We start from the raw sequence: 21625 nt of genomic DNA on the forward strand, positions 1-21625 counted from the left end.
ATGTCCATTGCTTGTGTTTCTTGGCCCAAGTCTCTTCTTATTGGTGTCCTTTGGTAGTCGATTCCTGCAGCAAATCGACCATGACGGCCTGATTCACACAGTCTCCTCTGAACAGTTGTTGTTGATGTGTTTGTTACTTGAACTCTGTGAAGCATTTATTTGGGCTGCAATCTGAGGCTGGTAACTCTACCTCTGCAGCAGAGGTAACTCTGGGTCTTCCTTTCCTGTGGCGGTCCTCATGAGAGCCAGTTTCATCATAGCGCTTGGTGGTTTTTGTGACTGCACTTAAAGACACTTTAAAAGTTATTGAAATGTTCCGTATTGACTGACCGTCATGTCTTAAAGTAATGATGGACTGTCATTTCTCTTTGCTTATTTGAGCTGTTCTTGCCATAATATGGACTTGGTCTTTTACCAAATAGGGCTATTTTCTGTATACCACCCCTACCTTGTCACAACACAACTGATTGGCTCAAACGTGTTAAGAAGGAAATCAATTCCACAACTTTGTACTTTTAACAAGGCACACCTGTTAATTGAAATGCATTCCAGATGACTACCTCATGAAGCTGGTTGAGAGAATGCCAAGAGTGTGCAAAGCTGTCATCAAGGCAAAGGGTGGAAGAATCTCAAATATAAAATATATTTAGATTTGTTTAACACTTTTTTGGGGGTTACAACATGATTCCATTTGTGTTATTTCATAGTTTTGATGTCTTCACTATTATTGTACAATGTAGAAAATAGTACAAATAAATAAATTACCCTTGAATGACAACAGTCCATTTTGGGCTCCCGAGTGGCGCAGCATCTCAGAGGTGTCTCTACAGTTCCTGGTTCGAATCCAAGCTGTATATTGGGATTGGGAGTCCCATAGGGCGGGGCACAATCGGCCCAGTGTCGTCCGGGTTTGGCCGGGGGTAGGCCCGTCATTGTAAATAAGAACTTGTTCTTAACTGACTTAACTTCCTTTTTAAAGAATGAGTCGGTGTGTCCAAACTTTTGACTGGTCAAAAATAGTACGAAATGTCATACTATTTCTGTCCACACAGCATCAAATACATGGGCTACGTATAGTAAGACAGAGGGGCGCTGTTTCGCTCATTCTGATGCTTTCTCCGATGAGAGAGTTTCAGCCATGCTTAATTGAAGGAAAGTTCGCAGGTGCACTGTTCGGATGCTGGAATTATTTTGTGCACAAACCTGTGACCTATTTTTTTGAATAGGCAGTGCGTCCAATAGGCTTAAAGGAACTTGAAGTCAATTTGCCAAAAATTATATATTTACTCCGCTTCTGTACAGAAATCTATTTAAAAAATCACCAGAGAGACTTATCCACAGCGAATCATTAGCTTCTTTTAAAAAATATAGCTGTGGGCTGTTTCAGATGCGTAGCCCTATGTTAAAGGCTGCAATTTGCGCTGAAGGTTGATGATTGGCTGTCAGTGTAAAGCGTCTAAGATATATGTGAAGATAATGTCGTTTTAAAATGCTGAGACATGAAGAAGAAGAAGAGGAGTCAGGATATAGGCATGTCTCTCTCCAGAATCCACTTGGCTGTCTCCCCGAATGTATAAATTATATAAACTCTCTCCCCTCCCTCTCTCTCTCTCTCTGTCTCTCTCTCTCTCCCCTCCCTCCCTCTCTCCTCCTCCCTCTCTCCTCCTCCCTCTCTCCTCTCTCCCTCTCTCCTCCACCCCTCTCTCTCCCTCTCTCCTCCCCCCTCTCTCTCCCTCTCTCCTCCCCCCCTCTCTCTCTCCTCCCCCCTCTCTCGCTCTCTCTCTCTCCTCCCCATCTCCCTCTCTCCTCCCCCTCTCCCTCTCCCCCTCTCTCCTCCCCTCTGTGTCTACCTCTCTCCCTCTCTCCTCCCCCCTCTGTGTTTACCTCTCTACCTCTCTCCTCCCCCCTCTCCCCTCTCTCTCTCCTCCCTCTCTCTCTCTCCTCCCCCTCTCTCTCCCCCCTCTCTCTCCCCCTCTCTCTCCTCCCTCTCTCTCCTCCTCCCTCTCTCTCCTCCTCCCTCTCTCCTCCCCCCTCTCTCTCCTCCCCCCTCTGTGTTTACCTCTCTCCCTCTCTCCTCCCCCCTCTCCCCTCTCTCTCTCTCCTCCCCCCTCTCTCTCCGTAGATACTGAAGGAGTTAAAGGATGAGGAATGGGACATGGGGAATATCGTCTACACGCTGACCAATAGGAGGAAGGGCGAAGGAAGCATCGGCTATTCTGAGAGCCACGACCAGGTACTATTGGCTAGTGATATAATCAATAGGGCTGACGGTCACCGGGATAACTATTGAGAGTGTACTCAAATGTTCTTCAATTCAACTGACAAAAAATCCATTCCGTTGCGTGAGACACGTCAGTTGGCATCATTTGAATAAACGTTCCAACAGTGTCATCATGTTAAGAGTCCCGCCAATTAAACTTTGGTCCCGCCAAAGAAAATGTTATTTTAATTTTAATTTTAAAGTGCTATACAAATTAAATGTTATTACTATTATTTATACCCCGGCGCTAGGGGGACTAGACCCCGGCGCTAGGGGAACTAGACCCCGGCGAAAGAGGGCGACTAGACCCCGGCGAAAGAGGGCGACTAGACCCCGGCGAAAGGGGGACTAGACCCCGGCGAAAGAGGGCAACTAGACCCCGGAGATAGGGCGACTAGACCCCGGAGATAGGGCGACTAGACCCCGGAGATGGGGCGACTAGACCCCGGAGGTAGGGCGACTAGACCCCGGAGATGGGGCGACTAGACCCCAGAGGTAGGGCGACTAGACCCCGGAGATAGGGCGAATAGACCCCGGAGATAGGGCGACTAGACCCCGGCGATAGGGCGACTAGACCCCGGAGATAGGGCCCGGAGATAGGGCAACTAGACCCCGGCGCTAGGGGGACTAGACCCCGGCGAAAGGGGGACTAGACCCCGGAGATAGGGCGACTAGACCCCGGAGATAGGGCGACTAGACCCCGGAGATAGGGCGACTAGACCCCGGAGATAGGGCGACTAGACCCCGGCGATAGGGTCCGGAGATAGGGTGACTAGACCCCGGCGATAGGGGGACTAGACCCTGGCGAAAGGGGGACTAGACCCCGGCGAAAGAGGGCGACTAGACCCCGGCAAAAGAGGGCGACTAGACCCCGGAGATAGGGTCCGGAGATAGGGGGACTAGACCCCGGCGATAGGGGGACTAGACCCCGACGATAGGGCGACTAGACCCCGGAGATAGGGCGACTAGACCCCGGCGAAAGAGGGACTAGACCCCGGCGATAGGGCGACTAGACCCCGGCGATAGGGCGACTAGACCCCGGAGATAGGGCCCGGAGATAGGGCGACTAGACCCCGGAGATAGGGCGACTAGACCCCGGAGATAGGGCGACTAGACCCCGGCGATAGGGCGACTAGACCCCGGCGATAGGGGGACTAGACCCCGGCGATAGGAGACTAGACCCCGGCGATAGGGGGGACTAGACCCCGGCGAAAGAGGGCGACTAGACCCCGGCGATAGGGGGACTAGACCCCGGCGATAGGGGGACTAGACCCCGGCGATAGGGGGACTAGACCCCGGCGATAGGGGGACTAGACCCCGGCGAAAGAGGGCGACTAGACCCCGGAGATAGGGCGACTAGACCCCGGAGATAGGGCGACTAGACCCCGGCGATAGGGCGACTAGACCCCGGCGATAGGGCGACTAGACCCCGGCGATAGGGCCCGGAGATAGGGCAACTAGACCCCGGCGAAAGGGCGACTAGGCCCCGGCGATAGGGCGACTAGACCCCGGCGATAGGGGGACTAGACCCCGGCGATAGGGGGACTAGACCCCGGCGAGAGGGGGACTAGACCCCGGCGAGAGGGGGACTAGACCCCGGCGAAAGAGGGCGACTAGACCCCGGCGAAAGAGGGCGACTAGACCCCGGCGATAGGGGGACTAGACCCTGGCGAAAGAGGGCGACTAGACCCCGGCGCTAAAGGGACTCCGGCTATAGGGTGACTCTCTCTCTGTCCATGTTGCCAGGCTCTGGTAGGGGATAGTAAAGTATCTCTCTATGTTGCCAGGCTCTGGTAGGTGATAAGTCCCTGGCCTTCTGGCTGATGGATAAAGAGATGTACACCAACATGAGTTCCCTGATCCCCATGACTCCCGTCATCGACCGAGGCATCCAGCTACATAAGATGATCCGCCTCCTCACACACGCTCTGGGAGGAGAGGGCTACCTCAACTTCATGGGTGAGTTGGGGAGAGGGCTACCTCAACTTCATGGGTGAGTTGGGGAGAGGGCTACCTCAACTTCATGGGTGAGTTGGGGGGGAGAGAGGGCTACCTCAACTTCATGGGTGAGTTAGGGGGGGGAAGAGGGCTACCTCAACTTCATGGGTGAGTTGGGGAGAGGGCTACCTCAACTTCATGGGTGAGTTGGGGAGAGGGCTACCTCAACTTCATGGGTGAGTTGGGGAGAGGGCTACCTCAACTTCATGGGTGAGTTGGGGAGAGGGCTACCTCAACTTCATGGGTGAGTTGGGGGGGAGAGGGCTACCTCAACTTCATGGGTGAGTTGGGGGGGAGAGGGCTACCTCAACTTCATGGGTGAGTTGGGGGGGAGAGGGCTACCTCAACTTCAGAACAAATTCTTATTTACAATGACGGCAGTGGGTTAACTGCCTTGAACGACAGATTTGCTCCTTGTCAGCTTGGGGATTTGAACTTACAACCTTCCAGTTACTAGTCCAACGCTCTAACCACTAGGCTACCCTGCCGCCCCATTATGAGAGACAGGTCATCGTGAGACCAAATGATGTAAATGGTGCAATCAACTCAAAAAGTGGTATGTTGTTTTTTCCAATGCGGTACCTCTGCAGTTTTCCACCATCTCCCTAAGATCAATATCATCCCACTCACACACAGGAGAGATGGGGGAGGAGAGAGCAAAGAACAGAGACCAGGAAAGAGTTAGTTATGAAATGGAAAACGGTTTTGTTGGTAAATCATATACAATTACATAGGAGAGGAGAGGAGAGGAGAGGAGAGGAGAGTTCACTAAGGTCAGACAATATTAATATTAACTTCACCCCACAACTTTTCTCTCTCTCTGTCCTCCAGACTACAACATACAATACAACTGTCTATTTAAACTCTGTCTGTCCTCCAGACTACAACATACAACTGTCTATTTAAACTCTGTCTGTCCTCCAGACTACAACATACAACTGTCTATTTAAACTCTGTCTGTCCTCCAGACTACAACATACAACTGTCTATTTAAACTCTGTCTGTCCTCCAGACTACAACATACAACTGTCTATTTAAACTCTGTCTGTCCTCCAGACTACAACATACAACTGTCTATTTAAACTCTGTCTGTCCTCCAGACTACAATATACAACTGTCTATTTAAACTCTGTCTGTCCTCCAGACTGCAACATACAATGCAACTGTCTATTTAACAGGGTTCTCACAAGGAGCTTAAAAGTACTTGAATTTGGCACTCTGAAATTAGAATACTGGAATACATTGAAAGTCTGATATTTTCTCAAGTTGGTCATTCAAAAGTACTTGAATTGAAATGAGAGGAGAACATGAAATGATCTAGTATGAAAAATATTATAAAAATGTATGTGTCTTGCAAATTAATTTCCAGGCGGACTACAGAGTTGTTGTTTTTTCTCCTCGCTGTGGTTGCCAGGCGAGCTCGCTCATTCCACCCACACTGCCTCTCAGCCAGGCATGTACAGAACTGACTGATTAGCCTTCGCCAAACATCACATCGATGGCAAAAATCTCAATTCAATCCTGCCTTTTCTGCTTTATGGAACATTTCTGGGATCATTTATTTCAGCTCATGAAACATGGGACCAACAGTTTACATGTTGTGTTTAATGATATATACAGTACCAGTCAAGTTTGGACACACCTACTCATTCAAGGGTTTTTCTTTATTTGTACTATTTTCTACATTGTAGAATAATAGTAAAAACATCAAAACTCTGAAATAACACATATGGAATCATGTAGTAACCAAAAAAGTGTTAAAACAAATGAAAATATATTTTAGATTCTTCAAAGTAGCCTTTAATGACAGCTTTGCACACTCTTAGCATTCTCTCAACCAGCTTCACCTGGAATGCTTTTCCAACAGTCTTGAAGGAGTTCCCACATTAGCTGAGCACTTGTCAGCTGCTTTTCCTTCACTCTGCGGTCCAACTCATCCCAAACCATCTCAATTGGGTTGAGATCGGGGGATTGTAGAGGCCAGGTCATCTGATGCAGCACTCCATCACTCTCCTTCTTGGTCAAATAGTTCTTACACAGCCTGGAGGTGTGTTGGGTCATTGTCCAGTTGAAAAACAGATTAAAGTCCCACTAAGCACAAACCAGATGTGATGGAGTATCGCTGCAGAATGCTGTGGTAACCATGCTGGTTAAGTGTGCCTTGAATTCTAAATCAATCACATCTCCTCCTCCTCCATGCTTCACGGTGGGAACCACACATGCGGAGATCATCCATTCATCTACTCTGCTTCTCACAAAGACACGCCGGTTGGAACCAAAAATCTCAAATTTGGACTCCAGACCAAAGGACAGATTTCCACCAGTCTAATGTAGATTACTCGTGTTTCTTGGCCTAAGCAAGTCTCTTCTTCTTATTGGTGTCCTTCAGTAGTGGTTTCCTTGCAGCAATTCAACCATGAAGGCCTGATTCACACAGTCTCCTCTGAACAGTTGATGTTGAGATGTGTCTGTGAAGCATTTATTTGGGCTGCAATCTGAGGCTGGTAACTCTAATGAACTTATCCTCTGCAGCAGAGGTAACTCTGGGTCTTTCCTGTGGCGGTCCTCATGAGAGACAGATGCATCATAGCATTTGATGCTTTGTACGCATTAAGAAGGAAAGAAATTTCACAAATGAACTTTTAACAAGGCACACCTCTCAATTGAAGAATCTCAAATATATTTTGATTTGTTTAACACTGTTTTGGTTACTACATTATTCCATATGTGTTATTTCATAGTTTTGATGTCTTCACTATTATTCTACAATGTAGAAAATAGTACAAATAAAGAAAAACCCTGGAATGAGTAGGTGTTCTAGAACCCTGGAATGAGTAGGTTTTCTAGAACCCTGGAATGAGTAGGTGTTCTAAAACTCTGGAATGAGTAGGTGGTCTTAAACCCTGGAATGACTAGGTGTTCTAAAACCCTGGAATGACTAGGTGTTCTAAAACCCTGGAATGAGTAGGTGTTCTAAAACCCTGGAATGAGTAGGTGTTCTAGAACCCTGGAATGAGTAGGTGTACTAAAACCCTGGAATGAGTAGGTGTTCTAAAACCCTGGAATGAGTAGGTGTTCTAGAACCCTGGAATGAGTAGGTGTTCTAAAACCCTGGAATGAGTAGGTGTTCTAAAACTCTAGAATGAGTAGGTGTTCTAAAACCCTGGAATGAGTAGGTGTTCTAAAACCCTGGAATGAGTAGGTGTTCTAAAACCCTGGAATGAGTAGGTGTTCTAAAACTCTGGAATGAGTAGGTGGTCTTAAACCCTGGAATGAGTAGGTGTTCTAAAACCCTGGAATGAGTAGGTGTTCTAGAACCCTGGAATGAGTAGGTGTTCTAAAACCCTGGAGTGAGTAGGTGTTCTAAAACTCTGGAATGAGTAGGTGTTCTAAAACCCTGGAATGAGTAGGTGTTCTAAAACCCTGGAATGAGTAGGTGGTCTTAAACCCTTGAATGACTAGGTTTTCTAGAACCCTGGAATGACTAGGTGTTCTAAAACCCTGGAATGAGTAGGTGTTCTAAAACCCTGGAATGAGTAGGTGTTCTAAAACCCTGGAATGACTAGGTGTTCTAAAACCCTGGAATGAGTAGGTGGTCTTAAACCCTTGAATGACTAGGTTTTCTAGAACCCTGGAATGACTAGGTGTTCTAAAACTCTGGAATGAGTAGGTGTTCTAAAACCCTGGAATGAGTAGGTGTTCTAAAACTCTGGAATGAGTAGGTGTTCTAAAACCCTGGAATGAGTAGGTGTTCTAAAACCCTGGAATGAGTAGGTGGTCTTAAACCCTTGAATGACTAGGTTTTCTAGAACCCTGGAATGACTAGGTGTTCTAAAACCCTGGAATGAGTAGGTGTTCTAAAACTCTGGAATGAGTAGGTGTTCTAAAACCCTGGAATGACTAGGTGTTCTAAAACCCTTGAATGAGTAGGTGTTCTAGAACCCTGGAATGACTAGGTGTTCTAAAACCCTGGAATGACTAGGTGTTCTAAAACCCTGGAATGAGTAGGTGTTCTAAAACCCTGGAATGACTAGGTGTTCTAAAACCCTGGAATGAGTAGGTGTTCTAAAACCCTGGAATGAGTAGGTGTTCTAGAACCCTGGAATGAGTACGTGTTCTAAAACCCTGGAATGAGTAGGTGTTCTAGAACCCTGGAATGAGTAGGTGTTCTAAAACCCTGGAATGAGTAGGTGTTCTAAAACCCTGGAATGAGTAGGTGTTCTAGAACCCTGGAATGAGTAGGTGTTCTAAAACCCTGGAATGAGTAGGTGTTCTAAAACCCTGGAATGAGTAGGTGTGTCTGAACTTTGACTGGTAGTGTAGTTCACCTTGTTTTCCACTGTGTCTCTGAACCCAACCAACCCACACGGTGTCAGGTGTAAGAAATGTTTCCCACTTTGACATTGTGAGCATGTGGGAATTGGCCCTGAAGAGCCACACGAAGGAGGACGAACACAACGCTACATCCTGCTGGTACCAGGTCTACATTATGAAGGGGACAGACACCAGGTCTACATTATGAAGGAGGAACAGACACCAGGTCTACATTATGAAGGGGGACGGACACCAGGTCTACATTATGAAGGGGACAGACACCAGGTCTACATTATGAAGGAGGAACAGACACCAGGTCTACATTATGAAGGAGGACAGACACCAGGTCTACATTATGAAGGGGACAGACACCAGGTCTACATTATGAAGGGGACAGACACCAGGTCTACATTATGAAGTGGACAGACACCAGGTCTACATTATGAAGGGGGACGGACACCAGGTCTACATTATGAAGGAGGAACAGACACCAGGTCTACATTATGAAGGAGGAACAGACACCAGGTCTACATTATGAAGGGGGACGGACACCAGGTCTACATTATGAAGGGGACAGACACCAGGTCTACATTATGAAGGGGACAGACACCAGGTCTACATTATGAAGGGGACAGACACCAGGTCTACATTATGAAGGGGACAGACACCAGGTCTACATTATAAAGGGGACAGACACCAGGTCTACATTATGAAGGAGGAACAGACACCAGGTCTACATTATGAAGGGGGACGGACACCAGGTCTACATTATGAAGGGGACAGACACCAGGTCTACATTATGAAGGAGGAACAGACACCAGGTCTACATTATGAAGGGGGAGAGACACCAGGTCTACATTATGAAGGAGGACAGACACCAGGTCTACATTATGAAGGGGACAGACACCAGGTCTACATTATGAAGGGGACAGACACCAGGTCTACATTATGAAGGAGGAACAGACACCATGTCTACATTATGAAGGGGGAGAGACACCAGGTCTACATTATGAAGGAGGACAGACACCAGGTCTACATTATGAAGAGGACAGACACCAGGTCTACATTATGAAGGGGACAGACACCAGGTCTACATTATGAAGGGGGACGGACACCAGGTCTACATTATGAAGGGGACAGACACCAGGTCTACATTATGAAGGAGGAACTGACACCAGGTCTACATTATGAAGGAGGACAGACACCAGGTCTACATTATGAAGGAGGACAGACACCAGGTCTACATTATGAAGGGGGACAGACACCAGGTCTACATTATGAAGGGGGACAGACACCAGGTCTACATTATGAACGGGGAGATACACCAGGTCTACATTATGAAGGAGGACAGACACCAGGTCTACATTATGAAGAGGACAGACACCAGGTCTACATTATGAAGGAGGACAGACACCAGGTCTACATTATGAAGGGGACAGACACCAGGTCTACATTATGAAGGGGGACGGACACCAGGTCTACATTATGAAGGGGACAGACACCAGGTCTACATTATGAAGGAGGAACTGACACCAGGTCTACATTATGAAGGAGGACAGACACCAGGTCTACATTATGAAGGAGGACAGACACCAGGTCTACATTATGAAGGGGGGCAGACACCAGGTCTACATTATGAAGGGGACAGACACCAGGTCTACATTATGAAGGGGGACAGACACCAGGTCTACATTATGAAGGAGGAACAGACACCAGGTCTACATTATAAAGGGGGAGAGACACCAGGTCTACATTATGAAGGAGGACAGACACCAGGTCTACATTATGAAGAGGACAGACACCAGGTCTACATTATGAAGGAGGACAGACACCAGGTCTACATTATGAAGGGGACAGACACCAGGTCTACATTATGAAGGGGGTACGGACACCAGGTCTACATTATGAAGGGGACAGACTCCAGGTCTACATTATGAAGGAGGAACTGACACCAGGTCTACATTATGAAGGAGGACAGACACCAGGTCTACATTATGAAGGAGGACAGACACCAGGTCTACATTATGAAGGGGGACAGACACCAGGTCTCCATTATGAAGGGGACAGACACCAGGTCTACATTATGAAGGGGGACAGACACCAGGTCTACATTATGAAGGAGGACAGACACCAGGTCTACATTATGAAGGAGGACAGACACCAGGTCTACATTATGAAGGGGACAGACACCAGGTCTACATTATGAAGGAGGAACTGACACCAGGTCTACATTATGAAGGAGGAACTGACACTAGGTCTACATTATGAAGGAGGAACAGACACCAGGTCTACATTATGAAGGAGGACAGACACCAGGTCTACATTATGAAGGAGGACAGACACCAGGTCTACATTATGAAGGGGACAGACACCAGGTCTACATTATGAAGGGGGACAGACACCAGGTCTACATTATGAAGGGGACAGACACCAGGTCTACATTATGAAGGAGGACAGACACCAGGTCTACATTATGAAGGAGGACAGACACCAGGTCTACATTATGAAGGAGGACAGACACCAGGTCTACATTATGAAGGAGGAACAGACACCAGGTCTACATTATGAAGGAGGACAGACACCAGGTCTACATTATGAAGGAGGACAGACACCAGGTCTACCTTATGAAGGAGGAACAGACACCAGGTCTACATTATGAAGGAGGACAGACACCAGGTCTACATTATGAAGGAGGAACAGACACCAGGTCTACATTATGAAGGAGGACAGACACCAGGTCTACATTAGGAAGGATGACAGACACCGGGTCTACATTATGAAGGAGGACAGACACCGGGTCTACATTATGAAGGAGGACAGACACCGGGTCTACATTATGAAGGAGGACAGACACCGGGTCTACATTATGAAGGAGGACAGACACCGGGTCTACATTATGAAGGATGACAGACACCAGGTCTACATTATGAAGGAGGACAGACACCGGGTCTACATTATGAAGGAGGACAGACACCGGGTCTACATTATGAAGGAGGACAGACACCGGGTCTACATTATGAAGGAGGACAGACACCGGGTCTACATTATGACATTTTCTCTACAACAACTTCCAGAGATGTTTTGTCAATCACCTCATTCACTGTGATATTCTGCTTTATAAGTCAGCAGCTCCTGCCGTTCTGGTGGCAGGCGACACTAACTAAAGCTGCCAGTTGGAAGCAAGATTCTTTTTCGGAGCTATTAATAAGTAGTCGATTTTCTAATGCCCAATTAAAAACAGTCATTAAGCTGGATTTGTGTAGTCATGTGACTAGGAAATGGTGTGTGTTCACCAGGTAGGTGTGTTGTCCCAAAACTCTGCTCCTCACTACTCAAATGAAAACATCGGTACTGACTAAAGTTACCATTCATGTATATGTAGTAAAGAACTAGTGAAACAACTTATTATTGAGTTTAACTTTGTAATTAAGGTTGTAGTGATTTTTTTTTAGGGAATATACTGCCATCTGCTGGCAACTAGAAACAATTGCATCATATTTTATTATCTTTATATAACTAGTCAAGTCAGTTAAGAACAAATTCTTATTTACAATGACGGCCTACCGGGGAACAGTGGGTTAACTGCCTTGTTCAGGGGGCAGAACAACAGATTTTTACCTTGTCAGCTCGGGGGATTCGATCTAGCAACCTTTAAGTTACTGGCCCAACGCTCTGACCACTAGGCTGCCTGCCTCCCCTCCACTCTGACCACTAGGCTGCCTGCCTCCCCTCCACTCTGACCACTAGGCTGCCTGCCTCCCCTCCACTCTAACCACTAGGCTACCTGCTGGTTACTAGTCCAACACTCTAACCACTAGGCTACCTGCTGGTTACTGGCCCAACGCTCTGACCACTAGGCTACCTGCTGGTTACTGGCCCAACGCTCTAACCACTAGGCTACCTGCTGGTTACTGGACCAACACTCTAACCACTAGGCTACATGCTGGTTACTGGACCAACGCTCTAACCACTAGGCTACCTGCTGGTTACTGGACCAACTCTCTAACCACTAGGCTACCTGCTGGTTACTGGACCAACACTCTAACCACTAGGCTACCTGCTGGTTACTGGACCAACGCTCTGACCACTAGGCTACCTGCTGGTTACTGGACCAACGCTCTGACCACTAGGCTACCTGCTGGTTACTGGACAAACGCTCTGACCACTAGGCTACCTGCTGGTTACTGGACCAACGCTCTGACCACTAGGCTACCTACTGGTTACTGGCCCAACACTCTAACCACTAGTCTATCTGCTGGTTACTGGACCAACGCTCTGACCACTAGGCTACCTGCTGGTTACTGGCCCAACACTCTAACCACTAGTCTACCTGCTGGTTACTGGCCCAACACTCTAACCACTAGTCTACCTGCTGGTTACTGGCCCAACACTCTGACCACTAGGCTACCTGCTGGTTACTGGACCAACGCTCTAACCACTAGTCTACCTGCTGGTTACTGGCCCAACGCTCTAACCACTAGTCTACCTGCTGGTTACTGGCCCAACACTCTGACCACTAGTCTACCTGCTGGTTACTGGACCAACGCTCTAACCACTAGTCTACCTGCTGGTTACTGGCCCAACACTCTGACCACTAGTCTACCTGCTGGTTACTGGCCCAACACTCTAACCACTAGTCTACCTGCTGGTTACTGGCCCAACACTCTGACCACTAGGCTACCTGCTGGTTACTGGCCCAACACTCTAACCACTAGGCTACCTGCTGGTTACTGGACCAACGCTCTAGCCACTAGTCTACCTGCTGGTTACTGGCCCAACACTCTGACCACTAGTCTACCTGCTGGTTACTGGCCCAACACTCTGACCACTAGTCTACCTGCTGGTTACTGTCCCAACACTCTAACCACTAGTCTACCTGCTGCTAACTGGCCCAACACTCTGACCACTAGGCTACCTGCTGGTTACTGGAACAACACTCTAACCACTAGGCTACCTGCTGGTTACTGGCCCAACACTCTGACCACTAGGCTACCTGCTGGTTACTGGCCCAACACTCTGACCACTAGGCTACCTGCTGGTTACTGACCCAACACTCTGACCACTAGGCTACCTGCTGGTTACTGGACCAACACTCTGACCACTAGGCTACCTACTGGTTACTAGTCCAACACTCTGACCACTAGGCTACCTGCTGGTTACTAGTCCAACACTCTAACCACTAGGCTACCTGCTGGTTACTGGCCCAACACTCTGACCACTAGGCTACCTGCTGGTTACTGGCCCAACACTCTGACCACTAGGCTACCTGCTGGTTACTGGCCCAACGCTCTGACCACTAGGCTACCTGCCTCCACAATTTGTAAGGAAACTATTACAAATTGATGATCCTTGAAAATAAATATTAGCGCTTGAAAAAGTACTTGTAAATTGAATTTGCCACTGTCTGTACAGACCCTTATGTAAACACAGTGGAGACCTGATGTCATTATATCCAAGGCCACTGCTATACACATCAGCCAGACATCCAGCTCTCTCTCTCTCTCCCCGGTCTGTCTCTCTCTCTCTCCCCCGTCTGTCTCTCTCTCCCCCGTCTGTCTCTCTCTCTCTCTCTCTCTCCCCCGTCTGTCTCTCTCTCTGTCTCCCCCGTCTGTCTCTCTCTCTCTCTCTCCCCCGTCTGTCTCTCTCTCTCTCTCTCTCTCCCCCGTCTGTCTCTCTCTCTCTCCCCCGTCTGTCTCTCTCTCCCCGTCTGTCGCTCTCTCCCCGTCTGTCTCTCTCTCTCTCTCTCTCTCTCTCCCCCGTCTGTCTCTCTCTCTCTCCCCGTCTGTCGCTCTCTCTCTCTCTCTCCGTCTGTCGCTCTCTCTCTCCCCCCGTCTGTCTCTCTCTCTCTCCCCCGTCTGTCTCTCTCTCTCTCTCTCTCCCCCCGTCTGTCTCTCTCTCTCTCTCTCCCCCGTCTGTCTCTCTCTCTCCCCCCGTCTGTCTCTCTCCCCCGTCTGTCTCTCTCTCCCCCCGTCTCTCTCTCTCTCCGTCTGTCGCTCTCTCTCTCTCCCCCGTCTGTCTCTCTCTCTCTCCCCCGTCTGTCTCTCTCTCTCTCTCTCTCCCCCCGTCTGTCTCTCTCTCTCTCTCTCCCCCGTCTGTCTCTCTCTCTCTCTCCCCCCGTCTGTCTCTCTCTCTCCCCCGTCTGTCTCTCTCTCTCCCCCGTCTGTCTCTCTCTCTCCCCCGTCTGTCTCTCTCTCTCCCCCGTCTGTCTCTCTCTCTCTCCCCCCTTCTGTCTCTCTCTCTCTCCCCCCGTCTGTCTCTCTCTCTCTCCCCCCGTCTGTCTCTCTCTCTCTCTCCCCGTCTGTCTCTCTCTCTCCCCCGTCTGTCTCTCTCTCTCCCCCGTCTGTCTCTCTCTCTCTCCCCCCGTCTGTCTCTCTCTCTCTCCCCCCGTCGGTCTCTCTCTCTCTCTCCCGTCTGTCTCTCTCTCCCCCCGTCTCTCTCTCTCTCTCTCCCCCGTCTGTCTCTCTCTCTCCCCCCGTCTGTCTCTCTCTCTCCCCCGTCTGTCTCTCTCCCCCGTCTGTCTCTCTCTCTCCCCCGTCTCTCTCTCTCCCCCGTCTGTCGCTCTCTCTCTCCCCCGTCTGTCTCTCTCTCTCTCCCCCGTCTGTCTCTCTCTCTCTCTCTCTCTCCCCCCGTCTGTCTCTCTCTCTCTCCCCCGTCTGTCTCTCTCTCTCTCTCTCTCTCCCCCCGTCTGTCTCTCTCTCTCCCCCGTCTGTCTCTCTCTCTCTCCCCCGTCTGTCTCTCTCTCTCTCCCCCGTCTGTCTCTCTCTCTCTCCCCCGTCTGTCTCTCTCTCTCTCCCCCGTCTGTCTCTCTCTCTCTCCCCCCGTCTGTCTCTCTCTCTCTCCCCCGTCTGTCTCTCTCTCTCTCCCCCCGTCTGTCTCTCTCTCTCTCCCCCGTCTGTCTCTCTCTCTCTCCCCCGTCTGTCTCTCTCTCTCCCCCCGTCTGTCTCTCTCTCTCTCTCTCCCCCGTCTGTCTCTCTCTCTCCCCCCGTCTGTCTCTCTCTCTCCCCCGTCTGTCTCTCTCCCCCGTCTGTCTCTCTCTCTCTCCCCCGTCTGTCTCTCTCTCTCTCTCTCTCTCCCCCCGTCTGTCTCTCTCTCTCTCCCCCGTCTGTCTCTCTCTCTCTCTCTCTCTCTCCCCCCGTCTGTCTCTCTCTCTCCCCCGTCTGTCTCTCTCTCTCTCCCCCGTCTGTCTCTCTCTCTCTCCCCCGTCTGTCTCTCTCTCTCTCCCCCCGTCTGTCTCTCTCTCTCTCCCCCCGTCTGTCTCTCTCTCTCTCCCCCGTCTGTCTCTCTCTCTCTCCCCCGTCTGTCTCTCTCTCTCTCTCTCTCTCTCCCCCCGTCTGTCTCTCTCTCTCTCTCTCCCCCGTCTGTCTCTCTCTCTCCCCCCTGTCTGTCTCTCTCTCTCTCTCTCTCTCTCTCTCTCTCTCTCTTCCCATCTCTCACTCACTCCCTCACGCGCACACAGCAGTGTGGGAGTCACAGAGTTTCTCTCCATTGACTTCTCTCAGGAACCACCGAGCCAATAGCATTGACTCAAACCTCCGATTAAACCTCCACCCACCGTTTACAGACCCATCCCTGGCTACGTTGCAGCATGTGGAATTGATTTGAGAAGGTCATGGATCATTTTAACTGTTTCATTTTCAGTTTTAGAGATTTTTAGATTTTTAATTCTACAGACAGAAGTCGGCAGATCGGTTCGATCTGATTTCAGACGAGTCCCAAGACTCTCGTGGGGGTCGAAGAGTAAAACACGTGTTCCTGAGAGTTTCATCTTTCCATAGAAGGGTCTAAACAGTATTTTTGTACACAGAGAGTTCATGCAACTTATTATGTGACTTGTTACGCACTTTTACGCATTTTTACTCAACTTATTGAGTATTATTGACTTGTCTTAACAAAGGGGTTGAATATTTATTGACTTGAGAAAATTTAGCTTTTAATTTGATATAAATTATTTTCTTTTTTTTAACTAGAAAAAGATGCAATGGGGTATTGTGTATTGGCCAGTAACACAAAATGCACTTTAAATACAGGCTGGAACACAACAAACGTCAAGGGGTGTGAATACATTCTGTAGTCCGTGGGGGGGGTGCTCTCTGTGCTGTCTCCTATAGTCCACGATCAGCTCCTTCGTTTTGTTCACGTTGATGGAGAGGGCTGGTACCACTCTGCCAGGGCGCTCACCTCCCAGTAGGCTGTCTCATCATTGTTGGTCGTCAGCAAACTTTCTGATTTTGAGTTGCGTGGCCAAGCAGTCATGGGTGAACAGGGGACGTCGTGGTCGTACAGGTGGACAGGTTAATGGAAACATAACTGTGTGATCGTGTCTTCACCTGTCTGAATGATAAGACCTCTTCAGTCTAGAATACGACCAGCTGATTTATCCTCACTAAGTAAGATCAAGACCAAGCTGTGTGATTCCTCTCCTCCCTAATGCTCTGCCTGGTATTCTCTTCTTCTCTCCTCTGTGTGATTCCACTCCTCCCTAATGCTCTGCCTCTTCTCTCCTCTTTGTGATTCCACTCCTCCCTAATGCTCTGCCTCTTCTTCTCTCCTCTTTGTGATTCCACTCCTCCCTAATGCTCTGCCTCTTCTTCTCTCCTCTTTGTGATTCCACTCCTCCCTAATGCTCTGCCTCTTCTTCTCTCCTCTGTGTGATTTCACTCCTCCCTAATGCTCTGCCTGGTATTCTCTTCTTCTCTCCTCTGTGTGATTCCACTCCTCCCTAATGCTCTGCCTCTTCTTCTCTCCTCTTTGTGATTCCACTCCTCCCTAATGCTCTGCCTCTTCTTCTCTCCTCTGTGTGATTCCACTCCTCCCTAGTGCTCTGCCTCTTCTTCTCTCCTGTGTGATTCCACTCCTCCCTAATGCTCTGCCTCTTCTTCTCTCCTCTGTGTGATTCCACTCCTCCCTAATGCTCTGCCTGGTATTCTCTTCTTCTCTCCTCTTTGTGATTCCACTCCTCCCTAATGCTCTGCCTCTTCTTCTCTCCTCTGTGTGATTCCACTCCTCCCTAATGCTCTGCCTCTTCTTCTCTCCTCTTTGTGATTCCACTCCTCCGTAATGCTCTGCCTGGTATTCTCTTCTTCTCTCCTCTGTGTGATTCCACTCCTCCCTAATGCTCTGCCTCTTCTTCTCTCCTCTGTGTGATTCCACTCCTCCCTAATGCTCTGCCTCTTCTTCTCTCCTCTTTGTGATTCCACTCCTCCCTAATGCTCTGCCTCTTCTTCTCTCCTCTTTGTGATTCCACTCCTCCCTAATGCTCTGCCTCTTCTTCTCTCCTCTGTGTGATTCCACTCCTCCCTAATGCTCTGCCTGGTATTCTCTTCTTCTCTCCTCTTTGTGATTCCACTCCTCCCTAATGCTCTGCCTCTTCTTCTCTCCTCTTTGTGATTCCACTCCTCCCTAATGCTCTGCCTCTTCTTCTCTCCTCTGTGTGATTCCACTCCTCCCTAATGCTCTGTCTGGTATTCTCTTCTTCTCTCCTCTGTGTGATTCCTCTCCTCCCTAATGATCTGCCTCTTCTTCTCTCCTCTTTGTGATTCCACTCCTCCCTAATGCTCTGCCTGGTATTATCTTCTTCTCTCCTCTTTGTGATTCCACTCCTCCCTAATGCTCTGCCTCTTCTTCTCTCCTCTGTGTGATTCCACTCCTCCCTAATGCTCTGCCCTGTATTCTCTTCTTCTCTCCTCTGTGTGATTCCACTCCTCTCTAATGCTCTGCCTCTTCTTCTCTCCTCTTTGTGATTCCACTCCTCCCTAATGCTCTGCCTCTTCTTCTCTCCTCTGTGTGATTCCACTCCTCTCTAATGCTCTGCCTCTTCTTCTCTCCTCTTTGTGATTCCACTCCTCCCTAATGCTCTGCCTGGTATTCTCTTCTTCTCTCCTCTGTGTGATTCCACTCCTCCCTAATGCTCTGCCTCTTCTTCTCTCCTCTGTGTGATTCCACTCCTCCCTAATGCTCTGCCTCTTCTTCTCTCCTCTTTGTGATTCCACTCCTCCCTAATGCTCTGCCTCTTCTTCTCTCCTCTGTGTGATTCCACTCCTCCCTAATGCTCTGCCTCTTCTTCTCTCCTCTGTGTGATTCCACTTCCCCCTAATGCTCTGCCTGGTATTCTCTTCTTCTCTCCTCTGTGTGATTCCACTCCTCCCTAATGCTCTGCCTGGTATTCTCTTCTTCTCTCCTCTTTGTGATTCCACTCCTCCCTAATGCTCTGCCTCTTCTTCTCTCCTCTTTGTGATTCCACTCCTCCCTAATGCTCTGCCTCTTCTTCTCTCCTCTGTGTGATTCCACTCCTCCCTAATGCTCTGCCTGGTATTCTCTTCTTCTCTCCTCTGTGTGATTCCACTCCTCCCTAATGCTCTGCCTCTTCTTCTCTCCTCTGTGTGATTCCACTCCTCCCTAATTCTCTGCCTCTTCTTCTCTCCTCTTTGTGATTCCACTCCTCCCTAATGCTCTGCCTGGTATTATCTTCTTCTCTCCTCTTTGTGATTCCACTCCTCCCTAATGCTCTGGCTGGTATTCTCTTTTTCTCTCCTCTTTGTGATTCCACTCCTCCCTAATGCTCTGCCTCTTCTTCTCTCCTCTGTGTGATTCCACTCCTCCCTAATGCTCTGCCTGGTATTCTCTTCTTCTCTCCTCTGTGTGATTCCACTCCTCCCTAATGCTCTGCCTCTTCTTCTCTCCTCTGTGTGATTCCACTCCTCCCTAATGCTCTGCCCTGTATTCTCTTCTTCTCTCCTCTTTGTGATTCCACTCCTGCCTAATGCTCTGCCTCTTCTTCTCTCCTCTTTGTGATTCCACTCCTCCCTAATGCTCTGCCTGGTATTCTCTTCTTCTCTCCTCTTTGTGATTCCACTCCTCCCTAATGCTCTGCCTCTTCTTCTCTCCTCTGTGTGATTCCACTCCTCCCTAATGCTCTGCCTCCTCTTCTCTCCTCTTTGTGATTCCTCTCCTCCCTAATGCTCTGCCTGGTATTCTCTTCTTCTCTCCTCTTTGTGATTCCACTCCTCCCTAATGCTCTGCCTCTTCTTCTCTCCTCTGTGTGATTCCACTCCTCCCTAATGCTCTGCCTCTTCTTCTCTCCTCTGTGTGATTCCACTCCTCCCTAATGCTCTGCCTCTTCTTCTCTCCTCTGTGTGATTCCACTCCTCCCTAATGCTCTGCCTCTTCTTCTCTCCTCTGTGTGATTCCACTCCTCCCTAATGCTCTGCCTCTTCTTCTCTCCTCTGTGTGATTCCACTCCTCCCTAATGCTCTGCCTCTTCTTCTCTCCTCTGTGTGATTCCACTCCTCCCTAATGCTCTGCCTGGTATTCTCTTCTTCTCTCCTCTTTGTGATTCCACTCCTCCCTAATGCTCTGCCTCTTCTTCTCTCCTCTGTGTGATTCCACTCCTCCCTAATGCTCTGCCTCTTCTTCTCTCCTCTGTGTGATTCCACTCCTCCCTAATGCTCTGCCTCTTCTTCTCTCCTCTGTGTGATTCCACTCCTCCCTAATGCTCTGCCTCTTCTTCTCTCCTCTGTGTGATTCCACTCCTCCCTAATGCTCTGCCTGGTATTCTCTTCTTCTCTCCTCTTTGTGATTCCACTCCTCCCTAATGCTCTGCCTCTTCTTCTCTCCTCTGTGTGATTCCACTCCTCCCTAATGCTCTGCCTCTTCTTCTCTCCTCTGTGTGATTCCACTCCTCCCTAATGCTCTGCCTCTTCTTCTCTCCTCTGTGTGATTCCACTCCTCCCTAATGCTCTGCCTCTTCTTCTCTCCTCTGTGTGATTCCACTCCTCCCTAATGCTCTGCCTGGTATTCTCTTCTTCTCTCCTCTGTGTGACTCCACTCCTCCCTAATGCTCTGCCTCTTCTTCTCTCCTCTGTGTGATTCCACTCCTCCCTAATGCTCTGCCTGGTATTCTCTTCTCCTCTCCTCTGTGTGATTCCACTCCTCCCTAATGCTCTGCCTCTTCTTCTCTCCTCTGTGTGATTCCACTCCTCCCTAATGCTCTGCCTCTTCTTCTCTCCTCTGTGTGATTCCACTCCTCCCTAATGCTCTGCCTGGTATTCTCTTCTTCTCTCCTCTGTGTGATTCCACTCCTCCCTAATGCTCTGCCTCTTCTTCTCTCCTCTGTGTGATTCCACTCCTCCCTAATGCTCTGCCTGGTATTCTCTTCTTCTCTCCTCTTTGTGATTCCACTCCTCCCTAATGCTCTGCCTCTTCTTCTCTCCTCTGTGTGATTCCACTCCTCCCTAATGCTCTGCCTCTTCTTCTCTCCTCTTTGTGATTCCACTCCTCCCTAATGCTCTGCCTCTTCTTCTCTCCTCTTTGTGATTCCACTCCTCCCTAATGCTCTGCCTCTTCTTCTCTCCTCTGTGTGATTCCACTCCTCCCTAATGCTCTGCCTGGTATTCTCTTCTTCTCTCCTCTTTGTGATTCCACTCCTCCCTAATGCTCTGCCTCTTCTTCTCTCCTCTGTGTGATTCCACTCCTCCCTAATGCTCTGCCTCTTCTTCTCTCCTCTGTGTGATTCCACTCCTCCCTAATGCTCTGTCTGGTATTCTCTTCTTCTCTCCTCTTTGTGATTCCACTCCTCCCTAATGCTCTGCCTCTTCTTCTCTCCTCTGTGTGATTCCACTCCTCCCTAATGCTCTGCCTCTTCTTCTCTCCTCTTTGTGATTCCACTCCTCCCTAATGCTCTGCCTGGTATTCTCTTCTTCTCTCCTCTTTGTGATTCCACTCCTCCCTAATGCTCTGCCTCTTCTTCTCTCCTCTGTGTGATTCCACTCCTCCCTAATGCTCTGCCTCCTCTTCTCTCCTCTTTGTGATTCCTCTCCTCCCTAATGCTCTGCCTCTTCTTCTCTCCTCTGTGTGATTCCACTCCTCCCTAATGCTCTGCCTGGTATTCTCTTCTTCTCTCCTCTTTGTGATTCCACTCCTCCCTAATGCTCTGCCTCCTCTTCTCTCCTCTTTGTGATTCCACTCCTCCCTAATGCTCTGCCTCTTCTTCTCTCCTCTGTGTGATTCCACTCCTCCCTAATGCTCTGCCTCTTCTTCTCTCCTCTGTGTGATTCC

General features: G+C 49.2%; 1 protein-coding gene across 1 annotated transcript in view; it reads left to right on the forward strand.

Moving 5' to 3' along the window:
- Window positions 1-21625, forward strand: part of LOC139388709 (glucan (1,4-alpha-), branching enzyme 1a) — a 193009-nt gene that overhangs the window by 110426 nt on the left and 60958 nt on the right. The window contains exons 11-12 of the mRNA XM_071135561.1: window positions 2123-2233; window positions 4048-4219. Of these exons, the coding sequence (XP_070991662.1) occupies window positions 2123-2233; window positions 4048-4219 (283 nt within the window). The remainder of the gene's footprint in view (window positions 1-2122; window positions 2234-4047; window positions 4220-21625) is intronic.

The sequence above is a fragment of the Oncorhynchus clarkii genome, chromosome 29 (genome assembly GCF_045791955.1).
Source record: "Oncorhynchus clarkii lewisi isolate Uvic-CL-2024 chromosome 29, UVic_Ocla_1.0, whole genome shotgun sequence".
Taxonomy (NCBI): domain Eukaryota; kingdom Metazoa; phylum Chordata; class Actinopteri; order Salmoniformes; family Salmonidae; genus Oncorhynchus; species Oncorhynchus clarkii.